Genomic DNA, 17,158 nt, shown 5'->3' with positions numbered 1-17,158 from the left:
TAACTACATATAACATTTGCTTGACACCCTCCTGAGATCTCTGGATGGAGATGTGGGGCTGGTAATTCAGCAGTACGTGAGGGGCAGGGAGAGAGGAAATATCAGGGATAGTGCAAGACTGGTATCACTTATCAGGAATTTGCTTTCACCTGCTCTCAAGGCCACCAGAAAAAGGCAACATGGATGGACCGGTTGATTACTCCTGACACACACAGGGTGAAAGATGTGATGTGATGATGGCGATGATGGTGGTGGTGGTGTCGGTGTCTGTGGCGCATTTATTTTATGTGGTTTTACCAGAGTATTGATTTTATGCAGCCTTACAGACAGTGATGTGCCTGGAAATAAAGTCTGTCGTGCAGGTCAGGGCTGTGGGCAAGCTCTCGGTTTCACGTGCTGGGGTCAGTGGTCAAGCGAGATGTCATGTCATCACTGTGCGCAAAGATGCCTTTAACCTAGAAGGTCACAGTGTTTACGGGGAGGTTTTCCCATGCAAGCTTCTTCTTTGAGGCAGTTTTACCACAGCGGGATCAAATAGGAGTTTCAAACTTGTGCTTCTAGTCTGGCATTGGTGATGAGTGAGAAATGAAATATTAACAAGGAGAGAAAATGTGCTGTAAAAGAGCCCAGTGGCTCCACAGTAAAGGCTATTAGGTATTAGGGGATGGGATGATGTCCTGGGGGTAGAGGGAAGACCAGAAGAGGCTTCCTGAGTAGTCATAGTTAGAAGGCTGATCTTCTAGCTGCTTTCTGGCCTCAGGGAGGTAGGCACAAGTCTCTCCATCACAGAGAGAAGCACCTGCTTTCCTTGCTTTCCTAGTCCAGTGGGTCTGTATCCTCCTGTATCATGTGTGAGTCAGACATTGATTTTTCTTGCCTGGTTTAGACACTGATGCGATCTGCGTTTCACCAGTAGGATCGATAATAATGTTTAAGGAGCTGCTCTTTCTGAGATGGAGGGATAGCAGTTTCTCAGCGTTTGCTTAGCATCCTAAATGGCTGTTGTCTTTGGGACTCAGCCTTTAGATGCAGCTGTGCGGAATCTCTGTCTCGCTCTTGTTCTCCTGCACGCTCTGCCGTATGTGAGCATGCGAGGGTGCACGCACTGGCACAAACCCCACCACTGACGATGGTCAATACCTCTCAGGTACCGGCGGATCGTGTCCAACAACTGCACAGACGGACTGAGGGAGAAGTACACCGCCAAGGCCCAGATATGCCCCGGAAAAGCCCCTCACGGCCTCCACGTGGTGACGACCGATGGGCGCCTGGTGGCAGAGCAGGGGCACAATGCGACCTTCATCATCCTCATGGAGGAGGTAGGGGAGACCCTCTTGCGTCTGTGAGGTCAGAACTCACAGGCAGGTCATTGCCCACTTCCAGATGGGAAGAGAAGATCACGTTTTCCCACCAGTCCTTGTAACAAAGTCAATGGTGAGGTCTTGGGATATTTAGGGACCCTGTTCCCTTCATTCCACAATACAGAAGTGGGGCACCCTTGTCTCTGGGCAGGTGCAAATTTGAATATATTCTTTGAGGTATCCCTTTAGGGTCTGCATCTTTGGAGGAATGTTTATTATCATTAGATTGTATACTGTAAACTTTGCCGGAAGAAGGAAATTCACATTTTTTCCTTTTTTTTTTTTTTAAACCCTTAATCCCACAGATTAGAAAAGCCCACAAGGCTTTCAAAGGGTCTTGAAAGTATGAGTGTGAGGGTGGGGGGAAGTGATTCTGACCCTTTAAACTTAATTTTATAAAGAATGTCATATGAGCTGATTTTCCATCAGCTACCTGCTCCATTAGTTCACTTTTTAGGTCTTCTGCAATCTCGGCAGTAAAATCAGACTGCGTTCGTTCATTCCAGGTAGAAATAGCTCTGCTCTATGCTTCTTGCTTCCTGTATGAGTTGTTTCATCTGTTTCCAAACCAGGGAATTTTTCAGGCACTCCTTTCTGAGGTGCTGGGGCAAGAAAGCTTGCCTGATTTACAAAGCCATCTAAATTTAAATGCAAATTACTGTGTGCTCTTGAGAGTTTGGAAGGAGACCAAAGCAGGCCAGGAGTTTTTCCCCTAACTCTGAATACTTTAGAGACCTTTAAAGTCTGGCCCACACTGGACAGGACGGTGAGGGTTCCTTATCCCGGGCTGACAGATTCTTTAGGCTTCATCCACACTGGGTGCTTAAATTAAAGAAATTTAATATTCAGAGGAGGTCATTATCACATTCCCACTAGGGAGTTTCCAGGACCAGCTCTATAAAAAACTTCTCTTGAATAGATGTGAAGAGCCATGATCTTATCCATTTGAATTGCCTTCAGTTCATTTCCCTTTAATTTATATTCATAAACTCAAGGGTAGTTGACATCGTGTGAGGGGCAAGGTAGCGCCTATTAATATTTTGGTACCAACCAACTCACCTCTGGGTTGCCACGGGGGAAGAGACAGAATGCACAGAATGTGATGAATGCACGTTCACTGGGCAGATAATTCTAAAATGATGTATTTCTCTTTTTATTCCATCAACCATCTTTGTCAATAAGTAGAGAGACCCAACTCTTCTTTTTCATCCAGGATCCTTATCTTATGGTCAGGTTCAATTTAATTTATCCAGAGTGTTGGCCCAATACAGGGGGGAGAAGGACAAGAAAGGATGGGGTTCAATATCAGCCCTTAATAAGCTAAGGATCAACTTGGGATGGTAAGATGCATGCAACTGAACCACTGACATCACCTCCACATGCAGCACCCGGGGGCTCTTAGCGTCTCAAGAGGCAGGAATATCTGTGAGCTGAGATGGTCAAGAAAGGCTTTAGGGAAGAGGGAGCTTAGGCAGGTTTAGGGAGACCCAAGGTCAACAGAGCACAGGTCTAGTTTCAGCTGGTATGTAGTATTCATCTGTAGAATGGAAATAATCATCCTATCTCACAGAGTTACTTTAAAGATGGTATTATATAATATGTGATTAGCATAATGCTTGGAACCTAATAATAAATTCTAAAAAATGGGGCAATTATAGTTATAGCATTGAGAGTATTGAGGTGGTTGAGAGTATTGTCACCAGGCTGCCTGGGTTCAAAACTTGGCTCTTCCAGTAGTGGCTGCAAAGACTTGGATCTAATTACTTAATTTATTTTTGTCCCCATTTTAGAAATGGGCCCAGTAATACTCTCTACGTTATAGAGTTGTGAGGGGATTAATTGCTTAGAACTGAAAAGAAACTTTATCAGTATTAGCTGTTACTACTACTACTATGATGATGAGGAGGACGACAATAATGATGGTGACACAGGAGAGAAATTATTGAACAATGTGTATGAGGGAGCCAGGGAAGCCCTTGGCTTCCCCAGTTCATAGCTTCACAGAGGCTCTACCTTATCCATAATTGGCGGTGTCAACCAAATCAGGCTGCCCCAAGCTTGGGCATACAGGGGCAATAGGTCCATAGTACCTGTCCATAGTGCCCAGTAGAGAGAGTCTGACGATTGTGTCGAGGGTGTTTCAGCCCTCTGGGAGAGATTAGGGCCTCAGAGGATGCTGCTGAAGGCCCAGGACCAAGCATCAAATAGGAATCAGGCTGGACCATGTGAATGGGCCCAGGCCAACTGCTATTCCACCTTGCAGGGTGATCTCCAAAGGACAAACATCCAGCTTGACTTTGGGGATGGGATTGCAGTGTCCTATGCTAACTTCAGTCCCATCGAGGACGGCATCAAGCACGTGTACAAGAGTGCGGGGATCTTCCAGGTGACGGCCCATGCGGAGAACAACCTGGGCTCAGACACAGCTGTCCTCTTCCTGCACGTGGTTTGTAAGTAGCGTGAGCCATCGCCTCTCTTACTTTCTTCCCAGTTGACAACTCCCTTTGTTCAGACTTCCCAGGATTCCAAGCTGAGCAAGATTTGGTGTGACTACTACCCCTAATGATGACCTCAATCAAAAGATTGAGATGTGGGCTTCCCTGGTGGCGCAGTGGTTGAGAGTCCGCCTGCCGATGCAGGGGACATGGGTTCGTGCCCCGGTCCGGGAAGATCCCACATACCGCGGAGCAGCTGGGCCCGTGAGCCATGGCCGCTGAGCCTGTGCGTCCGGAGCCTGTGCTCCGCAAGGGGAGAAGCCACAACAGTGAGAGGCCCGCGTACCGCAAAAAAAAAAAAAGGTCCCTGGCAAACAGTGACCTAGCTGGTCTCCTAGCATTCTGGTCACAATAGCAGCATAAGGACCAGCAGTGATGAGGGAAGTGCATGGAGAAAGACCTGGATTATACGTGTTATATCCTTAAAGACGCCACACTACATGACTGTGAGATAAATGATTTCTTCTCTGGGTCTTCTGAACTTCAGTTTCAAAATGCCTTAATTCTAACTGGCACCTTGCTTCACAGGGATCTTGTAACAATAAATAGGAAACACAGATAACACACCCAATCATTTACTAATTTATTCAATGAATATTTGTTGAGTTCTTAATATATGCAAGGCTTCTGCTAGGCACTGGGAGGCAACAATACAGAGATGGCCCTGCCCTTGCAGAGTTTACATTCTGGTGAGGGTGGGAAGGTACTGTGAGAAACGGGCCACCAATAGCCCCAGGGGTGATAACCACACCACACCGACAATAATAATTCTGTGTCAGAAGCAACAGGTCAGAAACCCAGGTGGGGGGTGTGCAAGGTGTTTATGAGCCATGTTTAGAGCAAGAGAGACCTGTGTTTGAATTCTGATCATATCCGTTTGTGAAATGTCTACTGTCAGTCAACCTTCTTAGTCTTTACAGACCCCTGTTTCCTCACTTTTAATACTTAGATTATAGCAAGGCCATGAGAATCAAATTGGATTATATGTGTGTGTCAGGGGTCCCCAAGACATCCCCTCCCAGGTTCAGTTATTTGCTGGAAGGACTCATAAGATTCAGCATATAGTCATACTTCAGACTATAATTTATTACACTGAAAGGAGACACGTTGAGATCAGCAGAGGGAAAAGGCCAGGGGGACAGAGTCTGGAGGAAACTAGGTGCAAACTTCCAAGAGTCCTCTCCCCATGGAGTCACATAAAACATTCATAATTCCTCCAGCAATGAGTTGTAGCAACACATATGAAGGGCTATTTACCAGAGAAGTTCACTGGGGACTCAGTGCCTGTGGCTTTTACTGGGGACTGGTCAAGTAGCCATCCTCTGCCTAGGGTATACCAAAATTCCAGACTCCCCGAGGAAAGCATTTTTTCAAAATAAACCCTATCATTGGTTAAAAAAGAAAAAAAATAGGCAGAGTGAACCAATCTTATCAGCTCACTGTTGGCTGGAAACACTCCCAGAGCCAAGTTCCCAGATGCCAGCAAAGGGCCAATCTTGCCCACAGGTCTTTCTAAAGATGATGATCTCAGGTCAACATCAGTGTTGTTCTGCACAGTGTGGAAAATGCCACTTAGCACCCAGCCTGGCACATGCTGAGTGTTACCTGCTCTAGTAACTACTAAGTACTTCCCATTCACTTTCTACCTGACACTTCTGCCGCCTTTAAAAATGAAGACAAAGAAAAAACATTTTCTTTCCTCTATTCCAACGACCTGCCCCACCCATGTTCCTAATTCTGCCAAGAGTGGGCCTTGCCTGCCAGACACAGTGACCAATGTATTTCAGTGGCAAAAAAACACACAAGAGCAGGGAACAGGTTCATACTGTGGGTTACGTGCGTGAAGAAGGAAATGTCCCTTGAAACTTTTTTCGTGCTCATAATTTCCTCCAAATCAATCATGGCTGCGTTTACCAGGCAGTTATTGTAGTGGAAGCTGCTCTTGGCCTCATCTTGGGCCATTAGCTAACAAAGGTAGTTGTTAGCCGCCCATGATAACCAATCTCGCACAGATTATTAGAGTTTTATCAGAAAGAGCTCTCTTTGACGGTGCGGGTTTTAAGAGTTTGCTGTGTTCCCTCCTGAATCCCTCAGCTCTCTTCTCCCCGATCCACGGTTTAGCTGTAGATTGAAGTCTGGAGCTTCCGGCTCGGGTTCTTTGCCCTGAAAAGCTGTTTGATGTTGTTGCTTGAGATTCTGTTTACCCAAATGTACTTGTCCTGAAGCTGGCATATGTGTGGCCACGCTTGATGGTGTTCTAATTCGTGGAAGCCCCACCCCTTTTGTGTTTGGCATGAGTTTAGGGAGAAGGAGGTCTCATTTTATATTTTGGGGTATCAAAGTACCCAACAGTGTAAGCCCTGGTTGAGCTGAAGCCTCTGAGTGACCGAAAGCTGAGAAGCCTGTCTAGGGCCATGAGTCATAGCGACATCACTGAACTGTGGAAAAGCCCAGGGTTCCCATGAGCTGGCCAGGGGAATGGGCTCCATGCGTTTTGAGGGAGAGAGATAAGACAGCAGCGTTATCTAAAAAATAGTACAAATGAGCTTATTTACAGAACAGAAACAGACTCACAGACATAGAAAATAGACTTACGGTTACCGAAGGGGAAGAGGGTGAGGGATAAATTAGGAGCGTGGGATTAACAGATACACACTACTGTATGTAAAACAAATAAACAGCAAGGATTTATTGTGTAGCACAGGGAACTATATTCAATATCTTGTAATAACCTATAATCGAAAAGATTTGAAGAAAAGAATATTTATAGGGCTTCCCTGGTGGCGCGGTGGTTGAGAGTCCGCCTGCCGATGCAGGGGACACGGGTTCGTGCCCCGGTCCGGGAAGATCCCACGTGCCGTTGAGCGGCTGGGCCCGTGAGCCATGGCCGCTGAGCCTGTGCGTCCGGAGCCTGTGCTCCGCAGCGGGAGAGGCCACAGCAGTGAGAGGCCCGTGTACCGCAAAAAGAAAAAAAAAAAGAATATTTATATATATGTATATGTGTATAACCGAATCACTTTGCTGTACACCTGGAACTAGCACAATATTGTAAATCAACTATACCTCAATTAAAAAAAAAAAAAGAAGCATTGACTTTGAGCATAAAAGGGGCCCTTTTCCCAGCAGGAGAAGAATGAGGGATGTGAATCTGGGCACGAAGAACAACTCTGAGGTGTTAAAATAAGACCCAGATTCATGACCGGGCCAGGGTCCCCTTCCCATTACCTTATTCTCTTCCACAATGATCAGTAACACACAAACAACAAAGAGAGATAAACCAGAAAAACTCCTAAGAATGAGTAAATATAGCAATGAAAAGTAGGTGATATTTTCTCACGCGTGTGTGTGTGTGTATGTGTGTGTGTGTGTGTGTTTATTCTCACCAACAGTCAAACCATACAAAAATAATTAAACAGATTTACTCATTGAAAATAATTAAACCTTCAGCCAAATGTGTATCTGAAGTGACAGGTTTGAAATTATTTGTTGAAAGAAATCTTGAGGAACCGTATGTCTGGGGTCAGGTGAGAGAGCAGTAGGCAAGGAATATTTTCACGCTGTAGATACACAGATTCACTTGTTGATTGTTCAGGAAAATATCATCTGGGAGGTGGCAAGCCAGTCTGGCTGATCTCCTCACCCGAACATCAGTCCCTGTCCAAACACCTTTTATCCCAATATAAATTTACTTACGACATAGGAGGTACCCGGTGAGACTCAGAACGCTCACTCTCTCAAGAGGGACTTCTACACAGTGATACACAGTAACAGTGATGATGTGGTGGGAGTGGTAGTGGTGGTGGTGGAAACAGTGTCAGCACACAATTAATTATATGATACCTTTAACATCCACACATCACTTTCATATGTTCTTATTACTGTAAGGAAGGCAGGGCACAGCATAACAGTCTGTGTAGACTCAAGGTTCTGTAAGATAGAGGAAAAGGTCATACATCTAAAATTAAACAGGAGCAGAAGTGAAAAGTATCCATCTGTTTTCTTCCCTTTAAACTGAGCTGTCTCCAAAATAACCCAAGACATCAATAGTGAAGGCTGGGTGGCCTGGAAAATGTCCCACCCATGAGAAGAACTCAAGGCGCCCAGGCTAAAGAGCTGGCCATGCCACAGCTGTGACCTTTAGTCACTTTAGCTCATCGACACCATCATGGTGGAAACCAGGGAAATGTGCTCTTAGTGTGGACAGATAATTAGAAGATTTTCATTGGATTTGGCTAAGTAGGAAGGATATAAGGAAGGGAAGAAAGGCAGGAAAGGAAGTAGGAAAAAAAGAAAACAAAAAGGAAAAAGAAAGGGGTAAGGGTGGGGGAGAAAATCCCACAGAGTTAAAAAATAACCGATCTAACCCACAAAGGCAATGCTGATACACTAACGTTTTCCAACAGCGTTTTCCTCTTCTCACGTTATTTTGGAAATGAATTAAATTAAAATCCTCACTTAGTATGCACAGGGTGGGTTCCAGTCTATTCTGTTACTTGCTAGTTTAGAACCTGAGACTGCTTACATCAGTTTTCTGAGGAAGAAAAAAAATACAAGCTTGGTCGCCTTTAGGCAAGCAGCTTTTTAAATTATTTGGGAACCTGACACTTATTTCTCCTTCAATTTAGGGAGATGGGCTCTTTCCTTTCTATAAAACAGCCTTGCGAGCCTCTGAACGATACCCACTGAGTGTTGCAGATGACAGGCACAATGGCCGATTGTTGAACAAGATGGGGCCAATTAACAATTGAGGATAATGGCGGAGCCCTCCCTACAATGCACTGACCCCCAATCACAATACAGGCTAATCGGCAGAAATGCAAGAGACCACGCTTTATCTTCCTATTTATTGACTAGGTGTCCAGTAAACTAGCTTTGTCCTTGGGCTGGAGGTTCATAAGCATTCGAGGTTGGGCTCATCGGATGGAAATTAAATTCAGATGGCACTGAAAAGATGTGAAGCCCGATTTGAGTTCCCTATTATACGTGGTACTTCATTTCAAGTACACACACACACACACACACACTTCTCAACATCCGTGAGTTTGCAATCCTTGTTTTATTATAGGTGATGGTAACAGAGGTTACGATTAAGAATCTGGGAGTGTGATTGTTTGTTTATTCCAGGAATAGAAACACTGACATTGTTCTCCTTGTTCCCTTAGGTCCCGTGGAGCACGTTCATCTCCGAGTTCCATTTGTTGCCATAAGAAACAAGGAGGTCAACATCAGTGCCGTTGTGTGGCCCAGCCAGCTGGGGACCCTGACCTATTTCTGGTGGTTCGGCAATAGTACAAAGGTTTGGCCCTTTCTGACTGGTGTGTGCTTAGGTCTATACTGAATGTTCCCGTGTTCTAACTTCTGTGTTGATGTTGGGTGGGGGGGTGCAGAGGGGGGATGTGGGCAGTAGGGGGTACTTAAATGAAGCTATGAATCCACGTAATTGAATATGACATACCCTCCTACAGCAAGTTCGTTGTTACAATAGGGAAAGTTCAAATAATCCTAAGGAAGGAAGGGTACTTGGAGAATCTGTACAAACCTGGTTGTTCTTGCCCCTCTAACCAATATTTCTAATATTGATGTTGTTCCATTTTGTTCTAATCCCGGCCTTTCTACTCACCTGCTGCATAATATCAAGGAAGTCATTTAGCATCTCTGAAATTAAGCGACACCATCTGTGAAACACGAATTAGATATCTAAATGCAGGGCAGCGAAAGTCGAATGGGATAATAATGTACGTAAAGCATCTTTAGCAAGACCTGCTAGGTGTTCTGTTAGGGCCAGGTACTGACGTTCTTCCTCTTAGGCATGGTACTGATGTTGCCAAGTCTCAAAGAAAGGGACTTCAGGGCCAAACTCTGGACTTTGCAGATACTCCCTACTCCTGGCAACTGGTGATGACGAAGCTTTTTCAAGGATAACCACACTCGTACGACAGAAGCTGAGAGCAGTGTGGCTGAGGGTTCCTCAGCTTAAGGGCTGCATGGTTTTCGCTCTTCCTGTTTTTGTCTTTGCATTTTCTCTAGTCATTCTTGATGTGATTGGTACTGCTCATCTTAGACCTTTACTTTAAAAAAAAAATTTATGAAAGATATATCAGACTCAGAAATGCTGGATATCTAAAGAAAGGGGAAATAAATATTCAGTTGCTGGTGTAGTAATTCCTTTTAAAAAGGAATGGAACAGTGCCAGTTTTGTTTGTTTGTTATGAGATGACCGAAGAGAACTTCAGCTTTTGCATGGTGAGAGTGGGAGATGATTCATCCCTGCTCTTATTTTAAATTAAAAAAAACATTTTATTGAAGTATAGTTGGTTTACAATGTTGTAAATCCTGCTCCTTTCCAGGGTGGTAGCGTGATGTGGTTGAGAGAATACGGACCTTGGGGTCAGAGAGACAAGGGTTAGGTTTCTAGCGCTGCTACATGTTTATTATGTGAGCTTAATCAAGTGATCTGACCTAAAATTTAATTCACTCAACAGCAAACTGGAGGGAATAATGCCTGCATCATCTCGATTTCTGTGAAAACTAAGTAAGATACTGTGTATCTCCCTGGCACAGACTAGTTTACTCACTAAATGGATGCTTTCTATTTCGGTGTAAAAACTGACTGTTAGGATGGTTTGATAAAAGACTGAATTAGATTTATGGACGCAAGGGACAATTTCCTGTTTGCATCATTTGTGCTGTATACTTTCAAGTTCTTAGTATAGACTATGATGCTTTTGCATTTCTGGTGTTATTATTCACCAAGACAATAGGTAGGAGGTTAGTTAATGAGATTCCCCATTTAGTATATTAGAGAAGTGAAGCTCCCTGTGTGAGATGAGCATCCTAAGGTCAAACAGCTGTTTAGCTGTCGAGCCAGACCTAAACCCAGGTCTCCTAATTCCCATCTACCATGTACCCCCCAGCCCCAGGATGCTTTCTCTGCATCACCCTGTTTGGAGATCACAGACCCTAAAATTCTGCTTTAAAACACCAGCAGACATACATGGTGGAAAAAAAAGAGAAAATCTTCTAGGAGGAGAACATCAGAGAAGGATTTTAAGTTCATTTCACCTCTGAGGATGTGAGGTTTGGGCTGTCCAGCCAGGGAGTTCTTTTCTGTTAGTGTTTGTTCACCTGTTGATCTTTACTGGGAGACAACTGTGTGTAGGGAGGGCAGTTCTTGGCCATCATGAACCCAATGAACTCAACAGACCACAAGGAACCAAAGATAGTGTTTCTCTATAGCACCATTTTTTTCTTTGGGTGTTTATTCTAAGGCCTGAAATACCAGACAGTGTCTAATAAATATTTGATCAACAGAGAAGTGGACAAAGTGTTTGGAGACCCTAGTTTCTATTTCTCTAACAATTATCTGTTAGTCTGAAAGAATCACCTGATCTGAAGCTCAGTGTTGTTTTCTCTAAATCAAGGATACTAATATCTAATCCATGATCATCATTGAGTTATTATTTGAAGTATCTTTCTATCATCTATCTATCTATCTAATCTGTATTATGAGAGGGAAATTTTAAAATTGCAGAATGGCATTATGGTTTTATTTTTTTAATTGAGGATGACCTGAAGTACTTCTTAGGTTAGGAATTTCCATCTATAACCTTGAGCATAACGTGCTGTACAAATACCCAAGATCTCAAAGGTCTTACTAGTTGGTTTTTTCTTCCCAAAAAGCCAAGAGAATGATAGTACATTAGAGGCATTGGAACAGAGTGGTTTTGAAATGAGACAAACCTGGGTTGGGGTCCAGACTCAGATTCTCCTTGCTGCATGCCTTTTGTCAAATCAGGTAATTTCTCTGTGCCTTAGTTTTGTTCATTGTGATGTCAGAATAAGACTGGTAGCTACTACACTCTAATATTGCTCTGAGGATTAAGTAAAGAATGATGTTTAAGTGCTTAGAACACATCCAGTCACTGTTGTGCTCATCCTTTGCATCAATGGCATCTACATCTCAGTGGCAAATCTGACATGGTTCTAGAGATTTCTCTCCCACCTTCAAGCATGGTTATTCCATCCATTTAAAAGAGTTACATCTTCAGTGCTTTTGCAAGCACCATGACGGAAACACATCAGTGTGGCCACAGTGCCCAGAAATTGATGTAGTGAGCATTGTATTTTCCTGGCAAATGAATGAGTGTCTTTGGGTGTCTTGGTGAGTGCTCTGAGTGTCGAGCTATGTGGTTACCTGTGATGAACAAACCGATCTGTAAAAGGAGCTAATACTAATTTTGAGCATTTCTTTCTAGTATTGGCCTTGCACTAGGCTCTTCATATATGTTATTTAATCATCAGAACATCGCTGATGAAGGAGAAATGATCCCCTGTGTATGTGTTTGTGTGTGTCTGTTTCTATGTTGTGACCAGGTGAATTGGATTGGACAGGTTGCCCAGGTGGTTGAATTAAATCAACCTCCCAATAAGAATCAGTTGACCTCCCACAAACCTTTATAGCCACCCCTCTGCTTGGTGCCCTTAGGAACAGAAGAGCACTTACAATCTTGTCTCTATCTTCAAGGAGATTACAGTCCTGATGAGAAGGCAAGATGAACACACACACACAATGATCGGTGAGCAAGTGTGATGATGTACGAATAGAGAGAAGAGAGCAAGCATTCCTGAAATCCAACTACAGGCCCATATACCTACAGGTCTGTCAGCGGGAGATGCTAAATTGTATCAGTAGCTCCGTGGATCTTTCTCGAGAACCTGCATTTTGTGCTGAATCTTATGAGGAACACAAAGCAGTATAAATTCCATTTGTTGCCCTTAAGAAAGAATCTGTTCAAGAAGATGAGGTTAACATCCCAAAATAGATACTGTAAGGAATGGTAATAGGAATGTAACATTACTGGCCCAGCCAGGCAGCCTAGGGGGGGATGGATGCCGGGCTTCTTGGTCTTGGAGCAAGTTGTGTATGAAGTTGGTCCTAAGCTGGCATTGAAGGAGTGGTAGAGTTGAGGCCAGAGAGGAGGGGAAGGGATTTGTGCCCACTGGTAAGGCTTTGGGCCTGTTTGTGTTCTGTGTAGACAGACACTATGAAAGAGGGATTCATTTGGGGAGAAATTGCATAAAAAACTAAAACTGGGGAGGATAGACGACAAATGGCTTTGAATGACATAACCGGATGTGTTTTAGTTTGTCATAGAAACTTAGATTTAGGATAGGCTAGTGGAAGATAGAACCAGGTTCATGGACAGTGATATTTTCAACAATGAGATACTATTGAAGAGTTTTTACAGGTGTGTGTGTGTGTGTGTGTGTGTGTGTGTGTGTGTGTGTGTGTGTGTGTGTGTGTGTGTGTGTGTGTGTGTGTGTGTGTGTGTTTGAGGGAATTTTTTTTCCCCAAAACTATAAATTTTCAAAATACTCCCATAGTCATAACACATATTTAGGTACTATTTACTTTATTTATTTTTGGTCTTTTTATGTATTTTAGACTTTTCTCTCATGTAGTTCTCATCATAGCATATCCACAATTATATATCTTGCCTTCTCCACTTCATAAAGTAAAGCACTTGCCACATATGTAATCTTCTGAAGGTTTTAAGGGAGGCAAGTGTAGTGATTACATAGTCTGTCCAATTTAGGAATGGAAGGTTTTATCAAGGTGTACATTTAAATTGTGGGGATTTTATAATATTCGATATTAACTTGACTTACTATGTATTGGGAATCTGGTGTAGGCTGCATCCAGACATTTCCCTGAAGCTCCCTGATCCATTAGTCACATGGGAATCTCCTAACTAGTTACTCAGAGCTTCATTGATGGCTTGCTGGGCTTCGTGGATACTACATGACCTGTTGCACATGAGGGATCCTCTGTGGGCAGGGATGCAGCCTGCAGCCTAGGCAGGACGTGAGCCTTGCTGTGGGCTGGCCCTGCAGCTTGGACAAAACACGGAGAAGTCAATCGGCCGCCTGTTGGATCTGTGGGGCTCTAACAGGCCAATTTGCTGGGATTAACAGAGTTCTGGCTTAATAAATGTGTCTGCTTGCCTAGTAGAGTTAGTAAATGAACCTTAAAACACTTGATTTAATTTAGTGTTGTGCCCTAGACATGGGTGGCCAGTGAAGAACTCAAGAATCCCGTGGAGTGTTCCAGCTTTACAAGGAAGGTGAAATCAGCCATGATGTCACAACAGCTGATGAAAAACAAAAGCAATTTGGAAAACAGAATTAGCTTCTGCCATTTCCCTAGGGTAGAAGCCTGGGGCCTGTTACCTGGGGGCCAAGTGTTCACATTCAACACAGTTTGTTTGCTGTGGCTCAGAGCCCCGACTGGCTGGTGGGATGGCGTGCTCCCTCCCACCTCAGATGGCGTTCCCTTGTCCTGCAGACGTGCATCCTTGTTTGGTTCCTGGATCTTCTAGGAAAGCAGCCAGATAGAGAGGAGACCAAATCTGCTGGGACAGGAGGAATTCCACTCCTCTCAGAAAGAGATATCATTGTCTGGGACAGCACCATCACCCAAGCCTAAGATAAGACGAGTGTGCAGAGAAAGGGGAGCAGGGGCCATGTAGACCCCTGAAAGCTGAAGAAGATGACGTGATAGTCGTGCAGATTCCCTGAAGAGACAACCATTAGTGGAGAAAAGTATCCTGGGGCCGAGAGCTGGGAAGAGATTAGAGATAGCTGAGGGCAGTAACCAAAATGGAAGGACAATGTGATACAGTTACGGGCAGAGCAATTCATGGGATCAAACAAACAAACAAAAAGAAAAACATCACATCAGTTATTGCTTTTTTGTTTTGTTTCTCTCCCAACATTTTATTATTAAAAACTTCAAACACAAACTAAAGTTGAAGTGAACATTCACACACCCACCCTCTGTATTCCATCATTAACATCTACTGTGCTTGTTTTATCATGTCTGTTTATCTGTCCATCCCTCTGTTCAGCCATCAACCATCTTAAATTTTGATTTATTTCAGACACTTACATGCCTTGTCCTAAATGCTTTAGGTGGCAAATCATTAGCTAGAGTCCTTTATTTGTTTATACTTTTTCCCCCGGGGGGTATGAAATGTATCAACAGTGAAATGTACAGATCTGAAGTGTGTAGCTCCTGAGTTCTAACAAAGGCAAATACCTGTAACCCAAACTCCTATCAAGATACATAGTATTAGCATCACTCCCAAAAGTTCTCTCATGCCCCTGGTCAATTCCCACCCCAACCCCCAGAACCAGTCCCTATTTTTTTCGTCATGAATTAGATTTTCCTTTTCTAGAACTTCTTTTAATGTAATCATACCACGTTAATTCTTTCATATAAGGCTTCTTTCATTTCTTATGGTTTGGGGACTTATCCATACTGTTGTATATATCAATATTTGTTCTTTTCTGTTCATTATATGCATATACTATGACTTGTTTATTCATTTTCCTATTGATAAATTCTCCTAGGTTCTTTTCAGTTTTTGGCTAGTATGAATGTACTGCTATAAACATGTTCTTTTCTTTGTGGGTATTTTCTTTTATCTTGACTAAATCCCCAGGACTTCAATTGCTAAGTCGTAAATATCAAATGTTACAACTACTTTGGAAAAAATTATCACAATTTCTTGTAAAACTGAACTTTTTCCTACATCGTTGCACCATTGTACATCCCACCAAAAATGGATGAGAGTTCCAGTGGCTCCACATCCTCAATAATATTTGATATTATTATTTTTAAAGAAAATTTAGCCATTGTGTTTGGTATATAGAGGTATCTCATTTTCCTTCCAAAGAATATGACCTAGGTACTGAAGCAGTTGAAGGTATTCTGACAGGTAAGTCATAATGAGTTGACTAGTAGGAACTAGAAAATTTGCCAAAAGCCATTCATCAATCCTATGTGTTCTGATTCCTGAATGAGTCCTCACAACTTCTAACCCAAACCTTTAATTTAAAAGATAAAGACCTAAGGCACACAGTGGGGACAAATTTTGCCCAAGGTAATTCATTAAAATAGTAACAGAGCCAGAGTAGCAAGTCTCTGTTCTTGTTATACTAAAGGCGGTAACTCAGTGGCACACATTCTTCCTTTATTCCGTGTCAGTGGCTGACATTGCCATGCCGAGCCCAACTTAACTTCAGCTTCCTTCTCAACACAGGACACTAAACAGCCACTTTTGGCCCATGGGAGTTGATTTTCATCACAGAACCTACTTGTACCTCATTTGTTGTTTAATTAATAAGGCCACACCCTTGTGCATATCATCACAGAGCCATAAATACGGAGAAGCATGCTTGGGCTCTGGGGTTTACCCACAGTTAAGATAAAGAGTGTAACTCTTTCAGTACTCACTTCTTTCTTTCATTTAGCAAGCAGAGAAGAAAGGGTGTCAGAAAGCTTAGGGCGATATCTCTAATCCTGTCCAACTCCAGCCATCAGCCTGGTCATAAAATAGAGCAATAGAATATTAAAGCCAAGAAATCAAATTATTGTTTCAGAGGCCCAGTTGAAAATTCTGAGCTAGAGAGGAATTTCAGTTTTGCAGGAGGGACGCTGTCTGAAAGCTGCCTCTCTGAGCCTCTGCAGGGTCCAGGTGCACGGGTGTGCTGTGTGAACACTGGCTGATACCCACATTTTAAAAGGGAAACTCTACACATCCCCAACTGGCTACATCATTACTCTATCCTATTGTCGTCCTAACACACAGAGAGGAGAGGGGTCTGCTCATCTGCACTTGTGACATCTCTTCACGAGCTGCCTTAGAGAAGCCTCCTACTAATATGTCTTACCTTGCAAACACCAGATAACTCGAGAGGGCACTGGCTTCAAGATAATCACTGAATAATGACTCTTCAGTCGCAGAATCTGCATTCTCTTCTCTCCAGTAAGCACCTGCTTCTATCAAGATCCTAATTCCCAAGAAAAAATATATGCTTATTCTCTTTCTTTATCCTTGACAAGTCCCTGTCTGTCATGATCAGGGAAAGAAAACAGAAAGGGAAAAAAGATTAAAAAGTGAGCACAGATATGCATGTTTATATGTTTTCCAACTTATTTAAATTGTTAGAAATGCCTTGCAATGGAAAACACAGATATGACCAAACAAAATGTCAATAATATGACCATACATCCAAGTTATATACGGATTCTGCTAGATGTAAGACAATTTGCCAAGGGTGGTTGATACAAAGATAAATAAGATATGGTCACTTCTCTGAAAAATCTTACAGCCCGATGGAATACAGGATGAAAATAGAAGTGACACGGAATATTAGAGGAAAAGAGAAAAGTGATCGCCTATGCCCAGAGTCACTGGGAATAGATTACAAAAGATGCTTCTACTTTGCCCCAGGAGA

The 17,158-nt window shown here is 43.1% G+C and overlaps 1 protein-coding gene across 5 annotated transcripts in view; it reads left to right on the top strand.

The window, feature by feature from the left end:
- Positions 1–17,158, top strand: part of SORCS3 (sortilin related VPS10 domain containing receptor 3) — a 612,586-nt gene that overhangs the window by 578,048 nt on the left and 17,380 nt on the right. For all 5 annotated transcript variants that reach the window (XM_060286394.1, XM_030865557.2, XM_060286392.1 and 2 more), the window contains exons 18-20: positions 1,148–1,319; positions 3,625–3,811; positions 9,019–9,152. In XM_060286394.1, coding sequence (XP_060142377.1) covers positions 1,148–1,319; positions 3,625–3,811; positions 9,019–9,152 — 493 coding nt within the window. The remainder of the gene's footprint in view (positions 1–1,147; positions 1,320–3,624; positions 3,812–9,018; positions 9,153–17,158) is intronic.

This window comes from Globicephala melas, chromosome 16 (genome assembly GCF_963455315.2).
Source record: "Globicephala melas chromosome 16, mGloMel1.2, whole genome shotgun sequence".
NCBI lineage: Eukaryota > Metazoa > Chordata > Mammalia > Artiodactyla > Delphinidae > Globicephala > Globicephala melas.
Note: the sequence above shows the minus strand (reverse complement) of the source record. Positions and strands in the feature narration are given on the sequence as shown.